At 41.4% G+C, this 22,146-nt stretch overlaps 1 protein-coding gene across 1 annotated transcript; it reads left to right on the forward strand.

The window, feature by feature from the left end:
* Positions 1-1,832: 1,832 nt before the first annotated feature.
* Positions 1,833-15,230, forward strand: LOC132005339 (membrane-spanning 4-domains subfamily A member 6A-like). Its single transcript, XM_059385938.1, has 8 exons — positions 1,833-1,841; positions 3,548-3,642; positions 5,302-5,455; positions 6,971-7,105; positions 8,428-8,484; positions 10,875-11,084; positions 12,690-12,791; positions 14,635-15,230. Exons 1-8 carry the CDS (start codon positions 1,833-1,835, stop codon positions 14,740-14,742), a joined length of 870 nt encoding a protein of 289 aa, XP_059241921.1. The 3' UTR covers positions 14,743-15,230.
* The last annotated feature ends 6,916 nt before the right edge of the window (positions 15,231-22,146 follow it).

A 22,146-nucleotide genomic window follows, 5' to 3' on the forward strand; every position in this document is an offset into this window, starting at 1 on the left:
CCAAATTAACAACATACGGACCAAAATGCCTTGAAAGCCCTCTGGAAACCAGTTAAGAAGTCACAGCACACTAGACAAGCCCATGGCCACGAAGAGATGCATCCAAATGGATGGGAAAACATGTGATACTTACTTTTCCCACCTGGCACAGTGTGATATAATGGGGAGGAAACTCCCAATTCCAGCTTTTTCCTCAGGAGGGAAAGAAAAATAGAGGCCCAGAGTCATGTGTCCAGCATTCTGGATTTTTGAGGGGCTACCAGAAGGATCGGTTTCTGTCTCATGGATTTGGAGTGCTGAGGCAAACTGGCAGAGTTTGGGTGTGAGACTGGGGGGTCGCTAAAAACATAGCAAGCACTGTGGCTTGTCATAGCTCCAGAGGGACTGTGGTACCTCAAATGGATGATGCAGAGGAAGAATGTGTGGGTTTCAGAGAAGAAGCAGGCAGACCTCTTTAACTGGGAGGTTTACACACACTTGCCCAGAGCAGATGCATCTCCAGAAAATGTTGGAAAGGTCCCCAGAATCTCTAGCCATGATGATTGGCAACCGTCTTCCCCTTTATGATGCCAGTATGAAAGACTGGAGGAGGTGGTTTTGGTTTTGTTTTGTTTTCAAATGCCCAAATCTCACCAAAAGATCCCAAGACATGAAGAGAAACAGGAAAGCATGGCTCAACCAAACCAAAATAAATCTTTAGGAACTGACGCGAAGGAAAAGGAGAGTTTCACACTCACACTTATGACAACATTATTCACAACAGGCAAAGAAACAACCCAATACCAATGGCAGATGAATGAATTAACCACAAGTGGCATATGCATACAGTGGAATATTATTCAGTCTTCAACAAGGAGATCCTATCACATGCTGCAATGCGGATGAAACTTGAGAACATCATGCTATGACATAAGCCAACTGGAAAAGGACAAATAAGATATGATTCTATGGTTGTGAGGTATCTAAAGTAGTCACATTCATAGTAACAGAGCCAGAATGATGGTTGCCAGGGGTTGAGGGGAGAAGAAATGGGGAATTGTCATTCAATGGGTATAAAGCTTCAGTTTTACAAAAAAAAAACTGAAAAAGTTCTAGAGACCTGTTGCACAATAATGTGAACATACTTAACACTACTGAACTGTATACTTAAAAATGACTAAGGTAATAAATTTTATGTGGGTTTTTTTTTTTTTTACCACAATTAAAAATAAAAACTAAAGGGGCACCTGGCTGGCTCAGTGGGTTAAGCCTCTGCCTTTAGTTCAGGTCATGGTCTCAGGGTCCCGGGATCGTGCCCCACATCGGGCTCTCTGCTCAGTGGGGAGCCTGCTTCCCCCCCTGCCCCTGACTGCCTCTCCACGTCCTTGTGATCTCTCTCTCTGTGTCAAATAAATAAATAAAAATCTTTAAAATAAAAAATTATAAAAAAATAAAAACTAAAGAATTAATGAGCTAAAGAACAATAATTATTCGCTTCTTGCATGTTTGCCTTTACGCAGAAGCCACAGAAAAACTTTATTCTTCTAGATCAGTTGTTCTCAATGAGGAAATTTTGTCCCCTCTCCATAACGGGACATTTGTCAATATTTGGTGACCTCGCATCTGGTGTGGGCAACGTTTCTGGCATCTAGTGAGTAGGGGCCAGAGATCTTGCTAAACATCCTACAATGCACAGAACGGGACCCCTTGTTCTGCAACAAAAAGTTACCCAAATCAAAAATTCATTAGTGCTTCTTTAGAGAAACCTGAATTATTAAGTGCGAGTGTTAACTACTCTGTCATTCCTTTCCCTCCAGGTTGGGTTGACAGAGTTCAGACTCTGGAAACAACAGATGGTCAAGGTGGGACGGGTCTAATTTGAGAGAATAGAGGGAGAAGCTTCTTGTTCAGATATTACTGAAGCCCCCCAAAAAAAGAAAAAGAAGGAGGAAGGTGCAGAGTGGGAGAGAGAAGCAGGGAGGGAGATTGGAATTGGGAGTTTGAGTGGGGTGGGTGTAGAGGGAAGGCTGTTGATAGACTCCTTTTGGGTCACTCGTCTGTATAGTTCTGCAGCAAGCACCTTGAAGTGTCATCTCATGCAATCCTCGTAACTCCTCTGAGATCATTTAAAGTTGTACTAGTAAGAGAGGAAGACAGACTGTGAAGGGATCTTTGCTTGGTCAGTCGACTTAATTGGTTATTACCACATTCCACTGAAGGGAAAGAGGTTGCGGTTGTCCCTTATGGAGCTAGGCTCCTTCTTTGTCAAAGCCTAGGGGAGAGCTGTACCCCCACTCTTTTACTGGCTGCTGGGATGGTGATAAGGGCACAGGGCGTGATGGGAAAACTACAGCAGACACCTTGGGAAAGGAGAAGGCACACCAGAAGCTCAGGAGCGAGAGGGTAGAGGTTCTTCTGTGGCTCTTCCATCGTTTCTGGACGCGTCATTCCCTCTCTCTATTCATCTCTAGAATTTAAGAAAAGAGAATTGCATTTAGTAATCTGTGCCATTTGGTCCTGGAAACTAAGCCAACCTTAATGGTGTTTCTTAATTCTTTTTTTTTTTTTTGAAGTATGGAGTTAACTTGCAGAACCCACGTCCCCCTGAGGGGACAGTGATCATCCTGGTGTGTTCCCAGGTTCCTTCTGGCACTCCCCCAAGGGAAGGAGGAAGCTTATGGTATGGGGCTGTTTAGCTTCCTTGACTGGCTTTGGCATCGGTATCCTCGTCTGGCATATCAAAGTTGGCTTCCAAAGAGCACCCACCTGAGGGCTTGAGGGGGCACAGGACCTCTCTGTTTCACAAAACCGCCCCAAGTATGAGTTTGCCAAGTTTATGCATCCCCATCTGGTTTCACCACTTCCTAGAGATGTCCAACTTTTTCGGGGGACAGGGATCTATTGCTAGAGAGAGAAGCCAGAGAAGAAAGATAATTCTGTAGCAGCCAGTATCTAGGTAGTAGATGCAGAGAGGCTGGTTCAGCCTGTCCAGAGCCCAGGGAACTGGAAAAAGGAAAACATACATAAGTAACAAAAAAAATCTTTCTATATTCTATTATTACTATTATTAGCTGTATATTATTGAGTGCTCCTTGAAAGCAGTGTAGTCAGACTATGGTTAGCTATATATTATTGAATATTATGATTTATCAATATCACTATTTCAGTCAATGTTACTATTATTAGTTACATATTATCGAACGCTCCTTGGAGGCAGTGAAAGACCTTCTATAAACATTTTCTCTAAACTTTATAACAAACCTCCTGTGTTGATATTGTTTCCCTAAGAGATTTGAAAACGGAGTCACAGAGAAGAACACAGACTTGTCTAATGACAGAGCTAGTAAGTATTGGCCTGACAATACCCACACAGAGCTCCAGGAATCCTACGTCCTCACAGCCATTAGGTGGTTCTACGTGTGACTTTTCTGAAGATGCTAGGAGTTTCGAAAAAAAGGAAGTGCAGACACATTTCACAAATCTACGATCTGTAAGTATCACATCCTGTGTGGCTGGAAACTCTGGACTAAGGAAGGGCTGGTGACTTTCAAAAGATGAAGACAAGTAGAAAATTCTACAGGACTCTGTGACAGCCCAGAGTCACCGCCTCCTGGGAGTTTGTGAGCACTCGGCTGGAACCAGCAGGCTGGTCCACGGGCACAGGTAGGCATTGCTGAGAGACTGGTTTAAACTTCCCATTCCCCTGCTGTGCCTCCCTGTGGGAGATTTGATTGGAAGCTCCTGGAAAGAAGTTAAGAGGCAGGAAAGTATTTTGGAAACAGAATGAGAGGAGGGAAGGAGCAGTGTGTTGAACACTTTCTGCTGTTTTCTGTGTGATCTTGGGCCCCTTCCCTGAGCTCATGTGATTAATGGGAGCATAGTTCTTACCTCTATGGGCCCTGTGCAAACTAGACAGGTCCTGGGCTGAGAACGGTGCTGCAAACAGAGATCCAAGCTGAGCTTGCTGCTAAGACGGCTAATAGAGCTAATATCACAGGTACTGGTTCTTGAGGCCAGCAAACTGAGGGCCTGACCTTGAACCTGGGTTTCATGACTTCAGGTCCTGTTTCCATATTTCTGACTGCTGCTGCTTCTCCACCCTGAATCAACTCAGGCACAGGCTACCGAAGCAAGGTAGGATGATGAAGAAGTCGTGTGCTCTCATGAATTGTACAAAGTCTTCAGATTCAGAGAGACCTGGGGTCCTGTCCCAGTTCTTACATCTCCCCAGCTGTGTGAACCTACCTGAGTAACCATTATAACTGCAAATATTTTTTTGTCATTAACTCTTATAGGCACATAGGAAAAGCAGGTATTATTTCCATTCATAATAAACTTTTGGATTCCAAGTTTCCCTAATTATGACATGGTTTTGCTAACTAAAGAACTAACATACAGAGTTGTTGAAAGATGAAAGGCGCTATAGGATGGGGTAACCTGGCTCACTCCGTCAGTAGAACACATGACTTTTGATCTCAGGGTCATGAGTCAAATTCCCAGATAGGGTGTATAGCTTACTTAAAAAAAGAAAGAAAGAAAGAAAGAAAGAAAGAAAGAAAGAAAGAAAGAAAGAAAGAAAAGATACTACAGGATAATGTCCAGTAGAATACAATAAAAAATACCTAGGATCAGTCCTAGTAAGTATTACTTATTGGACGAGAAAATGAACAGTTAGTGTGAGATGTGCCAAACCCGAATAGGAAAATGTTGACAAAGAGAACCCTTACTGCGTCTCATGACTGGTAGGGAAGTTTGGGGGTGCAATCCATGGAATATTTGGCAATTCAGTTGTTGCAGGTAGAACCAGAAGAAAGAGAGATTTCTACATATTGTAAGTTTTTTGTGACCATTTGCCTCTAGACATTGAGACCTCTCACAATTGGTGCTTCTGCTTCCCTGTGGTATGTCTCTTATCTCTAATGAATAGACTGGGCCAAAGACTGTATAAAAAAGTATTCATGGTGGGGCCCCTGGGTGGCTCAATGGGTGAAAGTCTCTGCCTTTGGCTCAGGTCATGATCTCAGGGTCCTGGGATCAAGTCCCACATTGGGCTCTCTGCTCAGCGGGGACCCTGCTTCCCCCTCACTCTCTGCCTGATGCTCTGCCTACTTGTGATGTCCCTCTCTCTCTCTCTGTCAAATAAATAAATAAAATCTTAAAAAATATATTCATGGTACCAAATTTTTGTGCTTTTTATAGCTCTCTATGCTGTCCATTTCCTTCGCAAGAATAGATCAAGTCAGGACTAATGGGAAAATACTGAGGAGACTTGAGAGCTCTATACTTTTTAAAAGCTGAGTTTATTTTCTTTCCCCGTGCTAGTGACCCCATCGTATCACAGCCCATGGCCAATCAGACCATCATAGTTCTGACACCAAATGGCATCAACTTTCCCAAAACGGAGGATCCCAAACCCACCAACCAGAGGCAAGACAGCCTAGAGAAACATCTAAAGGCAGATGTCAAAATTCTTGGGGTAAGTCCAATTAAGAATTTGCTGGACTGGAATGGGGAGGGGGTCCAGGAAATTCTTGGGACTACACGGTGAGCACAGAGACTCTCAAACTTTATTTGAGGAATTCCAGGTTGATGGGCAGGCCAATGGAAGCCCCCTGGAGGGCCATCTGAACCTTCCCCAGACATAAGATGATATGAAAAGTGTATTCCTCCTATTCTGAATCTGATCAACTCACTTTTTGTTGATGTTTCTGTATTTTTGCAATAACACACTTCTCAACATTTTCTTTAAAAAAAAACACTTTATTGAGGAATAATTGGCCTACAAAAAGCTGTATATCTATTTTTTTTTACAAAAGTAATGGGGCAAATAATATGTGTTAATAATAATAATAATAATAAAGTGATGGTAAATAATTACATATTTTAGGTACTTTTTTCTGTGATTACCAACTGCAAGCTTAATAATATGATTTTTAAGGGAATTTTTCCCTCATCACAAATTATAGGACAAATAAACCTCCTTCCCCTTTTTTCTCTTTCCCTTTTGGGAACAGAGATAGTTGCCTTTTGCTGGCTTCTCTCCTCTTGTGCATGATTTATTAAAGAAGCTCTGTGGGTATGTCTGGGTGGCTCAGTTGGTTAAGCGTCTGCCTTCAGCTCAGGTCATGATCCCAGGGTCCTGGCTCTACATTGGGTTCTCTGCTTGGCGAGGAGCCTGCTCCTTCCTCTCCCTCTGCCTACTGCTCCCCTTGCTTGTGCTTGCTCTCTCTCTGTCAAAGGACTAGGAGGGAACTAAAGAGCTCTGCCTCTTGGAGTCATCTCTGCATTTATATGATCTAAGTTTGCACAACCCAGTGGGAGCGACTGCCTTGCCTCTAATATACGATCCTGTGGATTACTGTGAGGCTTGTGGGACATAATGTTTGGAAAACTTTGGCTTGGTAAGTGTTAGCAGAGCTATAAGTGTCTGAGGTGGACTTCAAGGAGGAAAACTTGGTCACTTGGAAGCCAAGATCCTCAGCTGCAGGGACATGGACTGGAGGGGTCACAGAACTCAGAACTGGCCAGAGGGCCAGGCTCTCTGTTGTATCCAGTGGGGCCTGGGGGATGTAAGGAGGCACGTCCACACCAGCAGGGCTAAGACAGTGTGAGGGGTTTCGGATATCCCCTGTTCGCATATGAGGTAGAAAGTGAGTTAATAGCAACAGATTCAGAGAGCCAGGGGAAACAGTGTTGCAGGGAGCTGGGAGCTGGCGCCACATGAGCAGACACGGGCAGAGAGCCAGAGATGCCTGAAGACTTGCTGAACACTTGCCAGGTGTCCTGAGACAGTAGTTGTCTGCGGCACAGCAACATCTCTTCCAAAGTATATTTGCAGAGTTGTCACTCCGGAGCTTTTCAAAGTCTGTATCCTTGCTGGAGTCCTGCAGAGAGTGATAATGCACGAGCACCGTGGGAGAGAGAAAGACGTCTTGCCTTTCCAAATGCTGATGTTAATTCTCTATCTCCATCTCCCTTCTTCTTCCAACAGACCATCCAGATCCTGTGTGGGGTGATGGTGTTGAGTTTGGGAATTATTTTGGTATCTGTTCCCTCTTCTCCACAATTTGCCCCGACGCTTTCTGCCCTGTTGAAGGCTGCTTACCCATTCATAGGAGCCCTGTGTGTGAGTAGAGATCCTTAGGAGGATGGGGGGAAGTTGGGGCAGAGGGAAAAGGGGGAAGAAATCCTTGAGGATTTCACAAGTTTGTCCTGTTATCTGTTCCAAGGTCCCATCAAAGATACTACATTACATTACATTGTGTCTCCTTCAGCTCCTCTATACTTTCTCAGACTTCTCCTTGGGGATGTTGGTGGTCTTGAGTAGCAAGGGCCAGGATTTTTTTGAATTTCAGCATGTTCCTAAATTGGGGTTCACATGGTACTTTTTTCTCATATTCAGATTGTGATGGATTTCCAGGTGGAAGGGACAGAGGTGAGGTGTCCTATTGAGGACATAATGCTATCAACATGATTTGTCACTGAGCACATTAACCTTAACCCTGAGGCTGAGGTGGAGTTGGCAGGTTCTTCTGCTGTGGAGTCACCTCTTCCCTCCTTTTTCCATACTCTACTCTTCAAGAGCAAGTCATGAAGCACAGCCCATGTTGGTAGAGGCACCTCGTTCAATTTTGAAGACCCAGGCTTAATTTAGGCAGATCTGAAGTACTTAAGGCTGGGGCTGTGGGATCTACAACTTTTCTTTTCTCGCTGTTTTGTCATTGTTAAAGGATTTTCTATTACTTCACTGCCCCAAATAAATTAGGTCATGAATATTGTAAAATGATTCACTGTGTCCAGCTTTGTCTTCTCTCTGATCTCAGCCACCACTCCACCTAAACCGGGGAGCCACCAACTTAACATGTGTGTCTCCATCCTCCCATATCTGTTAACTGTCCTCACTCTTTTCTTTTTCTGTACCATTGCTTTCATATTTTTCTCTACATAATGTCTAACTCCAAAACTTCCTTCTGTCATTAAAAAAATACCCCCGGGCACCTGGGTGGCTCAGTGGGTTGAGCCGCTGCCTTCGGCTCGGGTCATGATCTCAGGGTCCTGGGATCGAGTCCCGCGTCAGGCTCTCTGCTCAGCAGGGAGCCTGCTTCCTCCTCTCTCTCTCTGCCTGCCTCTCTGCCTAATTGTGATCTGTCTCTGTCAAATAAATAAATAAAATCTTTAAAAAAAAAAATACCCCCTTTCCTGACTCGTAAGGCCCTCATTTTGGTTACTGGGATATATTCTTACTTGTATCTGCCTTTGTTCATGCTTTTCTGAATACTCTGTGGGAAAAAGAGTCACATCTCTGTAATTAATTGGGCCTTACATTGTAGGTCAATGGTTTTTTAAGACTGTTTCCATAGGAGTTTTCCATAAACACCATGATAATAACATTGTAGCTTCACCTGTACATAGACACTGACTTCACCATTGTCTCTCCTTTCTGAACAGTTTGTCATTTCTGGAATTCTATCAATCATCATGGAGAAAAAGTCAACTAAGCCTTTGGTAAGTATGAGAAGCAAACCCTACAACTCATGGATTGAAATGAAATTGAAGGAGAACTCTTCAAGATCAATCTCTTTACCTTGCAGAGTAGGAAACTGAGTTTCAGAGCAGGCATGTGGCATAGTCAGGAATTGAACTTGGCTCATTGATATTCCTGCCCAGTGCACAGTCCTCCAACCACTGTGCCCTTAATCACAGTCTTCATTCAGGGTGTTGTATTATCCCCTAGATCAGCTCCCAGGAATCTATTCTAGAAAAAGTCTATCTCCTTATAATGTCCTTTTCACAGTAACTGGCCTTCAATTTTAGATCTTCAATGACAAAGAAGGTGACAGCATTATAAAGAGGTCTATTTGTTGTGGATTCACTGTGTAAGCCCATCTGTCCAAACCCTTGAGAACACCCAGTCAAAATGTTATTCATGTTAGGACTTATCTCTCATTCTTTTATCTATCTAATCTAAAAATTATTACTTTTCTTGGATTTGAGTATGACCTCTCAGGTCCTAAAAGTTGTCATTAGTCATTGGCATTGGCTAAGAAGACAACTTTACCTGCATTTAACTCTTCCAGGAAAACCAGAACTGGGAGTGGCAGGGAGAGGAAAGCTGCATTATAGGGAGAAGATTTCTAATCTGTAAATGTTCACCAAGTCTTCACTCAATCCTAGACCCCTCAAATAGTCTGATGTTGGGAGTCATGGGTAAGAATGACATATAACACAGTTGCACAGAAATTCAATTTGGAAACTCTGCCTACAAACATTTCCTGAAGACAGCAGGAAATTAGAGAGAGTGCTCAAGGGCATGCCAATCTATCTCTTTTTTTCCACCAGAATTTAGAGAGTGATCACTTGGAACCCTCACTTATCCTCCAAACTGCTGGATCCGTGCTGTCCAATAGAACCTCTGGTGACAATAGAGAGGAGGGTAGTCTTATTGCCTGGGCTGGTGGTCACATGTTGCAACCGATAGCTTGGAATGTGGCTACTGAAATCAAGAAACTGAATTATAAATTTTAAATTTTACTTAATATTACTTTAAATACAAGGAGTCCATGGTGCTAGTGACAACCATGTTGGGTAGTACAATTCAAGAATAGTGTTTCTAGATTTGCGGGGAGGAAGCTTATGGGGTTCTTACTTCAGAGAAGAACAAGACCAGAGTGAATAGGGCAGCAAACTCAAGGATCTAGGGTGTGGTTTTGGGATATGCTCAGGCCTACCAGATTAATCTGTCCTGTAGTAAATTCTACTGGGGTCACACATGATGCCAGCCCTTTTGGAGCCTGGAGCCAGAGGAAACCTAAATCATTCTAAGAAATATATCCTCTGGAATTCATGACTGTTATTGGCTGTAAGGAGGCCAAGGAGCATATACCGTAGTCATTGTTTTAGGAAACTTGGGGTTAGGAGGAGAAAAAATACCCCGCCTCTTCTCTTCTGTGCCCCAAAGCTCCAACTGCTGAGCCCCTGGATGGGATTATGTAATATTCTAATTTGTGGTTACTGGGTGTGCCCTGGACTACACTTACCCATAAATAGAGATTTCAGGATAATCCTAGATCAATTCCCCCTTCTGTGAAGTGGGGTAGGAAGGAACATATTTCTGAGATCATTTTATTCATTCCCCTCCCTCACCTTATAAACGTAGAAATGAAACCAGAGAGGGAAGTGAAATTAGGGAACTGAGCACTCCAGAAAATGGAGAGGGTCTCAGGCAAAGCTACCACAGGGACCTCAGTTTCCTGACATACAGTCTGATCATTTACCTCACACTGCTGCTAACGTGTTACACAACCCTTGGACCGGGGTTAGAAGTCCAGCTACACTCTTTCATATGGATCCCTGCCTGTGACCACCAGAGCCTGTCCACTCCAGGACTCACCTAAGCCTGAGGACTATGTTCCCACACTCATCTTTGGGAATATGTGTGCATTGAAGAGAGTCATATGCTAGGAAGAATAGCTTGCTTCATCTGCCTCTTTTGTGTGGTAGACAGCTTCCTTGAGAGGTTTCTGAATGAGTCGGGGGAAAGAGAAATCATATTGGCCTTTGGTCATACTTTTTTGGGAATTCTGCAGGCACGGCCCCATGAAGCCCTGCTTTCAGTCCCAAATAAAGAATTTAGAAGAGCAATATTCTCTGCCACCTACCGAAGTCCTGCCTAGGGAGAAACATTTCATACATTCATTCACTTAGCCAAGATTTACCTGCTAGGTTCAGAGATGTTGCTGAGTACTAGGGAAGATGTCTCCTGGTTTAAGTCTACCGGTGCTAGATCCCCTGAGGGACAAAAATAAGAAAAAAAATTTTGCAGTGCATTGGCAAAGAGGGATAAAAGGCACGTGTTGGTCATTGACGGTGATTCTTACTCAGCCTTTGTCTTTCAGGCTCAGAGCAGCATGGCTGCAAACATTCTGGGTTCTCTGTTTGCTCTTATGGGTTTTATTCTCCTCTCGGTCAACCTGGCTGCTTTGGATCCTGCCTTTTGGAAGTGCGAATTGAACAAAGAGGACAAAGCACCTGCAGGGGATTACTTTTACCATTATATGCACCCATATATTAAAAATGAATGTTTCATGGCCAAAACTACTCTGGCTGTAAGTATTTTTAGGCTGAGATAAAGGCGTTAGGCTCTAAGGTTACATACCAGTGATAGGGAATGGAAGAGTCAATGTCAAATCAAGTTGATGATGAAGAATGAAAACTTACTGTTGATAGAGTTTCTTAATAATCAAAGTAATTCTGTTGTTAGAGATATAAAATAGGAGTTTGTCCAACCAAAAATCTTGGCACATAAAATGGTAAATTAAGAAAGGCAAAGACACCAGGAAGACCCAAGTGGTCAAAAAGCATGGAAAGTATGTGTGCTGGGCTTTAACTCAGTCTGAGGGAACTCAGTGCTGGGCTAACTCACAGCACTGAGTTCTGATTAACAGGATTGATCAGGGGAGAAGGCAATATCACTGTTGTTTGTGATAACTTATAGGGGTGGGATTTATTAAATTCGGAAATAAAGATGTAGGAAGGTGGAGAATGGGAACTGACTATGATTGTCATTATTGAAAAAAAGAAAAGAATGAAGTTTGGCTAACAGAAAAAATGTCTTCAGCTGAAGCATTAAAGAGTATGTGTATGGTCAGAAAACACTGAGAAAGACCCAGGCAACATATGAGTAAAGAGACTGCTGCCTATCTGTTGTCCCACAATCACAAAAGTGAGTTAGGTCAAGGCACGGTTGGAGGATGGCCAGATGCTAACAGCTGGTCAAGCACGCACTTGCACACGGCTCCTTGTGGACCTGGCCCCAGGCACTTCTCTCCAGGTTCATGATATTACAATGAGAAAAGGTACATGCAAATGAGGTTGATAACAATTGGCATAAAGCAACACATGGAGTAGGCAGCCCCACCTTGGGAAAAAATCTGGAGAGAAGTTTGGGAGGGATTTGTGGAATGTATAAAATATGAATTCATGAGGGATAATTTTGCTTTATAAATAAAGGAATTATACTGCACCTGCTTGATGGGACAGTTTCTAATTAACATAAACAAGTTGTACTTCCTCTTGAACTGTACATAAATAGGCTAGAGGTTTATGCAATCACATTTTCTCTCCTGTCCTATCAGGTTGCCTGGTCTGCATGAAGGATGCCTCAGGACAGAAATGGTAGAACTTAGTCTTTTGGCATAGTATCTTTTTTGAGTTGGTGTGGGTTGTTAGCAATGGAGGCCGATCTCTTTATGCTATGTTTATTGCCTTGATTTTTCTTTCTCTTACCAACATTAAGAAAGGCTAAGGAAGCTCATCCAGCCCATTCAAAATGTTGAATTTTACAAAGGGTTTGCACCACTGAGGTCAAACTTCATTGTTCTCAGGTGTCTCTGAGAAGGAAATATCATTGTGCACATTTGATAAATGTGGAGACTTCAGGTTCACACACTATGTCTCAGTGGGATAAGAAACGATGCCCAAAGTGGGTTAATGTGTAGCTGATGTAGTTCTGCTCATCTGCCTCTCAAGGGAATAAATAAGCAAAGGGATTAAATAAAAGCCAATCACTAGGCTAGGAACGAGCATTGTTGATGTTCTGCCTTCATCTTCTGAGGGTTGAGGCAGTCTTCACCTCTATGGTCAACACTGAATAAGGCATGAAGGTGTCAGTTGATTCAAGCACCACCAACCTTGTATTTCCTGAATTTCAGGGAACTCTGTCTGTGATGCTAATTTGCACGGTGCTGGAGTTCTGCCTGGCTGTGCTCGCTGCTGTGGTTTGGTGGAAAAAGGCTCATTCCAACTTCACTGGGGTGAGTGTGCTGGCCTGCCTCCCTAAGTCCTGCCAGGTGTATCTCCAGTTCTGGGTTGTGTTGAGCAATGTCAGCAAGACTGGCAGAAGGGTCAGCAGTCGTCGGTTACAAGATACACATGAGAGATGGCGACTTGATGGGGGTGGAAGACTGATAAGTAATGCAGATGGCAATTGAATAGCTGACTAGCTAAGTTATGGTTGAACCTGAAAAATTGTCTGGTTTATAGATGCAGAAATATGTAAATTAAATGACTTGCTCAGCATTGTGTATGAGTTTGTGCTCAGGCCCCCAGAACCTGGTTTGTGTCTTTATCAGACTGGAACACTTTCTACCACAGACCTAGTCTCTCTCACAGCCTTGACTTGATCAAGGGCATTTGCATACATGACTGGATTTGCTACATGTCCTTATGCTCTGGTTTCCCTTCTGTGATTTTTTAAAATTTAATTTTATTTTATTTCTTTTCAGTGTTCCAGAATTCATTCTTTATGCACCATACTCAGTGCTCCATGCAATACGTGCCCTCCTTAATACCCACCACCAGGCTCACTCAACCCCCCAACCCCCTCCCGTCCAAAACCCTCAGTTTGTTTCTTAGAGTCCACAGTATCTCATGATTCGTCTCCCCCTCCAATTTTCCCCAGCTCAGCTGTCCTCTCCATCTTCCAGTGTCCTCCATGATATTTGTTATGCTCCACAAATAAGTGAAACCATATGATAATTGACTCTCTCTGCTTGACCTATTTCACTCAGCATAATATCTTCCAGTCCCATCCATGTTGATACAAAAGTTGGGTATTCATCCTTTCTGATGGAGGCATAATACTCCATTGTATATATGAACCATATCTTCTTTAGTCATTTGTCCACTGAAGGGCATCTTGGTTCTTTCCACAGTTTGGTGACCGTGGTCATTGCTGCTATAAACACTGGGGTACAGTTGGCCCTTCTTTCCACTACATCAGTATCTTTGGGGTAAATACCCAGTAGTGCAATTGCAGGATCATAGGGAAGTTCTATTTTTAATTTCTTGAGGAATCTCCACACTGTTTTCCAAAGTGGCTGCACCAACTTGCATTCCCACCAACAGTGTAAGAGGGTTCCCCTTTCTCCATATCCTCTCCAACACTTGTTGTTTCCTGTCTTGTTAATTTTGGCCATTCTAACTGGTGTAAGGTGGTATCTTAATGTGGTTTTGACTTGACTTACCCTGATGGCTAGTGATGATGAACATTTTTTCATGTGTCTGTTCACCATTTGTATGTCTTCTTTGGAGAAATGTCTGTTCATGTCTTCTGCCCATTTTTTGACGTGGTTATCTGTTTTGCGTGTGTTGAGTTTGAGGAGTTCTTTATAGATCTTGGATATCAGCCCTTTGTCTGTACTGTCATTTGTGAATATCTTCCCCGGTTCCATGGGTTGCCCTCTTCCTGTGATGTTAAAATTCTTTTCTCACTTAAAAGATACTTTTAAAAAAATAGTTGTTTCAAATTCCATGGGACAGCACTCTACCACCACCATGGACTTGTGGCTTCATTTCACTGAAATAAAAAGCATTAATTTATCCAGATTGTATTACAGAAAGCAGAAAGACTATTGAGCCACACTTATTTAAAGAACTTAATAACATACTATATTCATCTTGTAATATATATGTATATATACACACACACACAAAGATGGAGGAAGTGACATTGATATTTATATCTAGATATAAATGTAGATACAAGTGTATATATATAATATATATCTATTATATGTGTATGTATATATATGAAACTGAACCTGAGTGAAGTCTGAAGAACTAACATAAAGAACTAACATATTTTGTTTCCTTTAGAGTGTGCTTTTCTTGCCTCGGAGTTACAAGAATAAATCTGGCGTACCCTTGGCAAAATCCTTAAAGGCATCTTCTGACCCTGGATACGAAGAACTATTGACTTCTTAGGAGAAATATTCATCAGGAATTTGGTTTTATGATGCTATATAAAAACCAACCAAAGAAACTGAACTCAAGAAAGCAAATTTTGAATTCTCTGAAATGTAGGCTTTTATATAATGAACACCGAAAATATATATCTTTGTTTTCTTGTTATTGAATATTTGTGTTCAATGGGGGTCTCTTCATTTGCCATTAGGCAAAGTGCATATGTGTAAATTACCAATGCCTAGACTGCAAAACAGAGATTTCCCAAGAAACTAGACAGAAATGTGATTCAAGGGTCATGGTGAAGTAAAGGAGACAACTCCTTCTTGTCCTCCTTAATTGTCAATGGGAGTTCTCCAAGTAATGGTGGTGTTCAGACTCTTTCATGGTAGACACTAGTGTTGCATCACATGATTATCCTCGTTATAGCTTGCAGACAAGCCCCCCACAATTAAGTCTCAGGAGCTATGTGAGTAACTAGCTTCCAAATAAAATCTTTATTCAATTTCTATGATGTGTGTTTTTTCAACACCACCAAGCCATTAACTCAATCCTCACACTATCTATCTACCTGGAGATAGCATCAAACCCCACACAGGTGGAAGTTCTCAAGACCCCCTCCTTGGCTCAATTAATTTGCCAGAGTGGCTCACAGAACTCAGAGAAACATTTAACTTACTGGATTACCAGTTTAGTATAAGAGGATATAACTCTAGAATAGCCATATGGAAAAGAAACAGAGGGCAAGGAATGGGAAGGGGTGTGGAGCACCACTGTCCCTGAATCTCCCTGGGTTTACCAAGAAGCTATCCCAATCTTATCCTTTTGGTGGTTTATAGAGACTTTGTTACACACATATGATTGATCAAATCATCAGCCCCTGGTGATTAAACTCAGTTTTTAGCCCCTCTTCCCTTTCTAGATGTCAGGGGTGGGGGGTAAGTGGACTAAAAGTTACAATCCTCTAATTGTAAGGTTGGTTCCTCTGCTTGGAGGGCTCCACAACCCAACCTTAGGTTCTCTGAGGTCTTTCCCAAAGTCAACTCATTAACATAAAAAAATACATCTTTGCTGCTCTTTCATTTAGGAAATTCCACAGATTTGTTCCAGGAACTGGAAGGAAGCCTAAATATATATTTTTCTTATTAAAAAATCACAAAATCATCATTACATATTTTTGGAAACTCATTTTTTTTTCTTTTCCTTTTAAATACTGAGTAAGTCAACAGTGATAGATATAAACCTAAACTTGAACTCTGTTCTCCCTCATCAGCTACTCAAACAAAACAAGCAAACAAAGGCTAACCAGAATATTTATGAAGAGATAGCCAGTTCATTTTTTTCTTGATTTCAAAATAAGAACAATTGTTCGAGCATAAATGTTAAGCCCCCCCCCCCCACACACACACACGTGCTCACATGCTGGTGTTGAAAGCTTCTAATTTTATACAAGCCCCATTTCTTTGAAAGATTTTCTCATATTTTCCCTGCCCTGACCCACTATGTCAGGGTCATACGCACTGTGTCAGATCTGAAGCTCAGTTTCCCCATTCTGTTTTTCATTCTGAGAGTAGGATGTTGGAGCTTTCAGCTCTTTCTTCAAATTCTCTCCCCATTATCATCTCCCTTTCTTTTGCCCTGCTTCCCTATGCACACATTTTTACACCATTCCTCTTCTTTATTTGCTTATTATGGATATCGAATATTTATGGGGACTTTGGGGTTACCCGATCCTATGCTGGATGCCAGGCTTACAAAGATGAATAACATGGAATGTTGGCTTGGCTTCAGGGAATTCATAATCAACTGGGGAAAACAGATGACTTGTAAAGGTAGAGAAACACCATTCAGGGCACTACGAGCTATTTAAGCACAGAATAAAGAACCCTCTTCTCTGCCTGAAAGACTGTAGGGGATAAATGTGCATGTGTGTCTGTGTGAGAAAGAGAGAGAGAGAGAATGATTCCTTCTCTGGAGAACACCCCAGTGGACACTCGAAGTGGGGCTGTCAAACACATGAGGCCACTGTCCTTCCACACACAGTTGACTCTACCATACCCTCATCTTGCCACCCCACCACTTCCATCATTCTAGTGCTGGAGCTCCTCCTGGGTCTCTCCTGTTAGGACTGTAATCGAAGGACTGAGACTGATACAAAGTGAAAGTCAAGCAAAGCTTTATTTCTCGCCAAGCATCGAGAATCAAACCGACCATTCGGGGCCGCCTATTACAGAGAGGGCGAACTCTCCCTGCCTTAAGACTAACTTTTAAAGGGCAAAGGCCATGTGGTTGGGCCTGGCCACACACAGATGCCCAATGAGATTGCAACACACAGAGAAAGCGGCATAGTCATGCTAGGTCACACACGGGTGACCAATTGAATCACAATTTACCTTATAGTAGATATTTGAACTAGCCTATCACCTTGGTCAGAATTGGAACCCAAAAGGGCCCAAAAGGCAGGGCCCACACTCCTTGGTAGCTAGGGAGGTAGTATGCATGCCCACTGATTGGATGTCTCCACCTGGCCTGACCCGCCCTTGTATTTGGGCTTTGTTACCTGGGACTGTTTTCCCCGACTTGCTTTTAAGTCCCCTGTGGGGCGGAGGGCAGGGTCAGTTTAAGTTTTACTGCATAAACGTCAAAATCACTGTTTAGCCTGATGGAATCACTCTGGCTAAATAGGCCCTTACACTCCTAGCTTTGACTCCTTTCTCAGAAAAGGCAGCCAGCCCTTTAGGCAACCCTCAAAGTCAGTTCTCACCATAGGTTCAACATAACTGCTAAGCACCCATGCCCCGTTGAGATATGAAGATGTATTGAAACGTGTGTGAAGTGCTTACCGTTATATCTATCTAGTACATAGAAGATGCTCAGTTAACGAGTTTTATTCTCTATTTTCTTCCACCCTTCCCCTAACTTCCCTACACCACTCTGATCCTCTAATCAATTTTAATCTCAATCCACCTCTAGGATTTGGAAACTGATTAATCTCATAAAACCCTTCATTTCTTCAAGAGAGTCCGTACACCTCTAAATAAGGAATCTTAGACGGCGGTAATTTATTTTCTCTTCCCTTTGCTACAAGGGAAGGTTTTAGAAGTAATGGCTTTTCAGAGCTTCCGCCACACGTGACTCTACTGACACCCAGTGGTGATAGAGAGAAAAAATTTTCCCCCTAAAGAAAAGGCAAGGCAGTGTATTAATTCGGTATCCCTGTAGGCAGCTAATCTGACAGCACGAAATCATACCCGCAAATTTGTCTGCACATGTCATTAGTGAGGTGGGGACACTACGCCTCTAGAAATTACTTATTATTTGCTTCTTCAAAAAGAAACAAACCATAACCATAAGGGTGCTGGAGGGGCTATGTTCATGTGAAATAAAATATACTTAATATGAAACATTATTAGAGAGAAAGAGGGGTATTTTGTAATGACAAAAGGGGCAACAGAGCAGGAAGAAACAAGAGTAAATGAATGTGTCCCCAAATATAGGAAGCACCACTGATAGAATTGAAAGGAGAATTCAGCAATATTGGGTTTCAATATTTTATCCTCCATCACTGATAAAAAAAAAACTAGAAAGAAAAATCAAGAAGAAAAGAAAAGACTTGAAAGCTATTAACCAACTTAACCTGATGCATATATTTTTAAAAACTTAACAAAATATAATATATATTAATAAAAATAATATTAATATAACATTATAGTATATAAACATAATCATAAATATATAAAACATTACAATATATAAAATATAGTATACTATTAAGACCCTCCACCCATTTTGTGAAAATGGATTTTGAGTGAAACTAGTGAAATCACCAAGTATCACTCCCAGAATTATGCTGTGTGGCAAAAGGACTTTTAAGGGTATAATTAATATTCTAGGAGTTGATTTGGGGTTAGTCAAAGACATTGTCTGAGCAGCCCCAACCTCATCACACAAGCCACTTAAATCTGGGTCTAGAGATCAGGGACAAGGCAGCTGCCATGTCTTAGAGAGAGACATGTGGCAGTGAATGGTAGATGGTCTCCAAGAGGCCCCTAGTTGACAGCCAAAAAAAAATGGAACCTCATTCCCAGTGTTGTTAGGAACTAAACTCTGTCAACACCCTGAATGAGCTTGGCATATGCTCCCATGCCCAAGATGATATGGTAGCTCTGGCCAACACTTGACTTTAGCCATTTGAGACCCTGGACGGAGAACCCCATCCTGTCATGCTCAACTCTGGACCCAAGGAAACTGTGAGATAACCCATTTGAATCATGTTAAGCCACAAAATTGGTAATATTGTATTGGTAATAATGTATTTACCTATTATTTTATATATATAATATAATATGTAAAATATATATTTATATATATAAAATATATATATAGATTATAGAAGATTCATAGGACCCAGTAGGACTATGTGTACAACTAGAATCTATTGGAGGGACAGGACATGATATCACAATAGCATACACACACACACACACACACACACACATACATACATATGTAAATATATAATACCAATAATTTACCAATTATTAAAATATTGGTAATAATGTATTTTTCTACAGTGATAGAAAACAAATACCAATCACATGCTAGAACTTAAAAGACAATAAATTTTAAAAGATAGAAATACCACAAAGTAAATTCTCTGAACAAAACAGAACTAAATGAGATATCAATAGCAGAACAACATTGTGGAATCCTCCACATAACTGTAAATTTAAATTACTCACTTCTCAATTGACAATGAATCAAAGAAATCAAAAAAAGAAATTGGAAAATATTTTTAAAATTTTTAAATTTTAAATATTTTTAAATATTTTTAAATATTTTAAAATTAAAATATTTTAAATTGAATAGAAAAGAAAACATATCAGAATGTATGGGAGATGGCAAACCCTGGACCTAGAAGAAAATTTATAGCTTTAAGTCCTTATATCAGAAACAAAAATGTCTCAAATCAATAACCTAAGCCCCTCCTACAACTAGAAAAAAAAGAAGGAGAGAAAATTAAATCCCAAGTAAGGAGAAATAAGGAAATAATTAAGTCTAGAGTGAAAAATCAAGGAACAGAAAACAGAAAAATAATAAAAAAAAATCAATGGAACCAAAAGTTGGTTCTTTGAAAATTCCAGCAAAACTGACGACACCATCAGCTAGGCAGACTAAGTGAAAATGAGAGAGAAGACACACATTATCAAAATCAGTCATGGAAGTGGAGACACCACCACCAACTCCACAAAAATTAAAAGCATTATAAGGGCATTAAATATGATTCCAGACGATTTCATGCCAGCAATTTATACAAGTAAATGAAATTATAAAATAGACATAAGTTACCAAAACTGATCCAAATGAATTAGAAAACATCAATATATGTATAACAAATGAAAACACTGAAATAATATTTGAATACTTTGCCACCGAGAAAAGCTCAAATATATCTATCAGATAAAAACAAAATTATAACAATCCATGACAAATTTCTTCACAAAAGAAAGGAGGGGGACACCTCAACTCATTCCATTAGCCAGGATTACCCTGATACCAAAGCCAGACAAAACAGTAGAAGGAAAGAAAGCTACAGAAAAATATGCCATCTGCCATCTGCCATCTTCCTGAGGTCACAATGACAAAGCCAAATAAGAAGGCCGCTCTGGTGGGATGTCTGTTATCACCGTATCAGCTTGTGCGATAGTCTTTGTGGAACAATTCTGATGCCACTAGCTTCTACAGTGTTTCTGTGGCTTCAGTAGCCACTGACCATCATAAGGCGAAGGAGAGACAGCAGAGCAGGTGCCTTTTTTGAGTGTAGAGGGTGCATGTTTCCTTTAATCCATTGTAAGCTACATTCTCAAAAGCCTATAGATGAAGACAATTTATCAGTGTGGGTTGACTGGATTCCTTTGGCTGGCACTCCTCCTGTTGGCCAAAAAGGGAAAAACTCACTTTTGTTTTTGCTAAGCAGGAACACTAAAAACGAATTTTTAGCCGAATTTTGCAGTTTCTTACTCATTCATTTTGCTAGATCCTAAGGTCAAATTTCTATCATTTTCATATTATACCTGGAAGTTCTGTGATCAGTAACTGATTTTAAAGCCTGTGCTACTTCACGCCACAGTGGTTCAGTAACCACCTCTGTACCCCCTTTATCAAAAGCATCCCTTTTTTTTCTATAAATAAATCCCAAGCAATATTTTTAGTTAAAGATGAATCTTGGTCTTCAATGCAACGTCACTTCTAATGCCAATGTTCCAATGGAAAGAGTTAGTGTTTAATTTGTAAAGAAGAGTCATAGGACCCAGCAGGACTATGTGTGCAACTAGGATCTATTGGAGGGATAGGACATGATATCACAATAGCATTAAACTAAGGATATATGTTCCAGCTAAGAACTGCCTCGCAGTCCGTAATGCCAGGCTTGAGTTCCAGTTGTCTTCCCCTTTCCTCCGGAATGCATGTTCTGCTTTTGACAGCGAATCCCAACAGAATACCTCAGGACCAGGGAGCCCAGAATTGTAGTGGAGGTTGGACTTCTTATACCTGGCTTGTCCTGTGGGCATGTTATGCAACCAGCCCCAACAGCACACAATCTGTGGTCTCCTTGAAGCCACGTGCAAATCACCAGTCACACTGTTATCAGTAAATAATGCTGACAAGCTGGCACAAACCACCCAGAAACTCCTCAGACCCATGGTTACAAAGCAACTCAATGAGTCCATGTGTTCATGCCTTGACCAAGGTCAGCGCCTTGCAGGCACTCCACCAAAAACAGCTCTGGGGATTATAGATGGGCTGAAATTAACCCTGACAACACAGGCAGGCGTTTTGACAGACTTGGTTTGAATAATCAGAGACTTGGTTTGACTAAGCCTTGTGATCTTCCATCCAGTTCTCAGCTTCCTTTAAAAAAAAAAAATTCTAAAATACATAAGTAGATCCTTGTGTCGTGTAAGGACTGGAAGAAGAAATTCTGAATGCCATTGACTGTACTGCTCTCTGATGTTGGAGATAAGGGAAAGGAAACATTTTAAACCTTTCAAAAGTGTCCTCTCAGCAAGGAGAAAAAGCAGGTGGCAATGGGGAAGAGGCCAGGGTTTGAAGTCATCTTTTTGATAGCGACACATTGAGGACATCACAAGAATGAGAACAGAACCATTAATGTACATGTCAGCCAGGGAGCGTGAGTCTAAATAATCCAATGAAAACAAACGTGATAGAATATGTATGGTCAGAGGAGTCCAGGAAGCTTTGTTTCTGAGCTTGGTAGATTGCTGACTATCTTCCAATACTATTAAGGCTTGCTTATCTCTACTGCCCATATATGTAAGTGGAAGCTGGAAATGAAGAAGTCTAGAGTAACAATTCTGCCATAACCATCCTTCTCTAGGACAGAAGGCAGTGGGGCAGCTGGCT

Source organism: Mustela nigripes, chromosome 1 (genome assembly GCF_022355385.1).
Source record: "Mustela nigripes isolate SB6536 chromosome 1, MUSNIG.SB6536, whole genome shotgun sequence".
Classification (NCBI taxonomy): domain Eukaryota; kingdom Metazoa; phylum Chordata; class Mammalia; order Carnivora; family Mustelidae; genus Mustela; species Mustela nigripes.

Coding starts and splice junctions, on each gene's coding strand:
- LOC132005339 (XM_059385938.1), top strand. Junction 5,456..6,970: donor CAGATGTCAAAATTCTTGGG/GTAAGTCCAATT, acceptor TTCTTCCAACAG/ACCATCCAGATCCTGTGTGG. Junction 8,485..10,874: donor AAAAGTCAACTAAGCCTTTG/GTAAGTATGAGA, acceptor TTTGTCTTTCAG/GCTCAGAGCAGCATGGCTGC.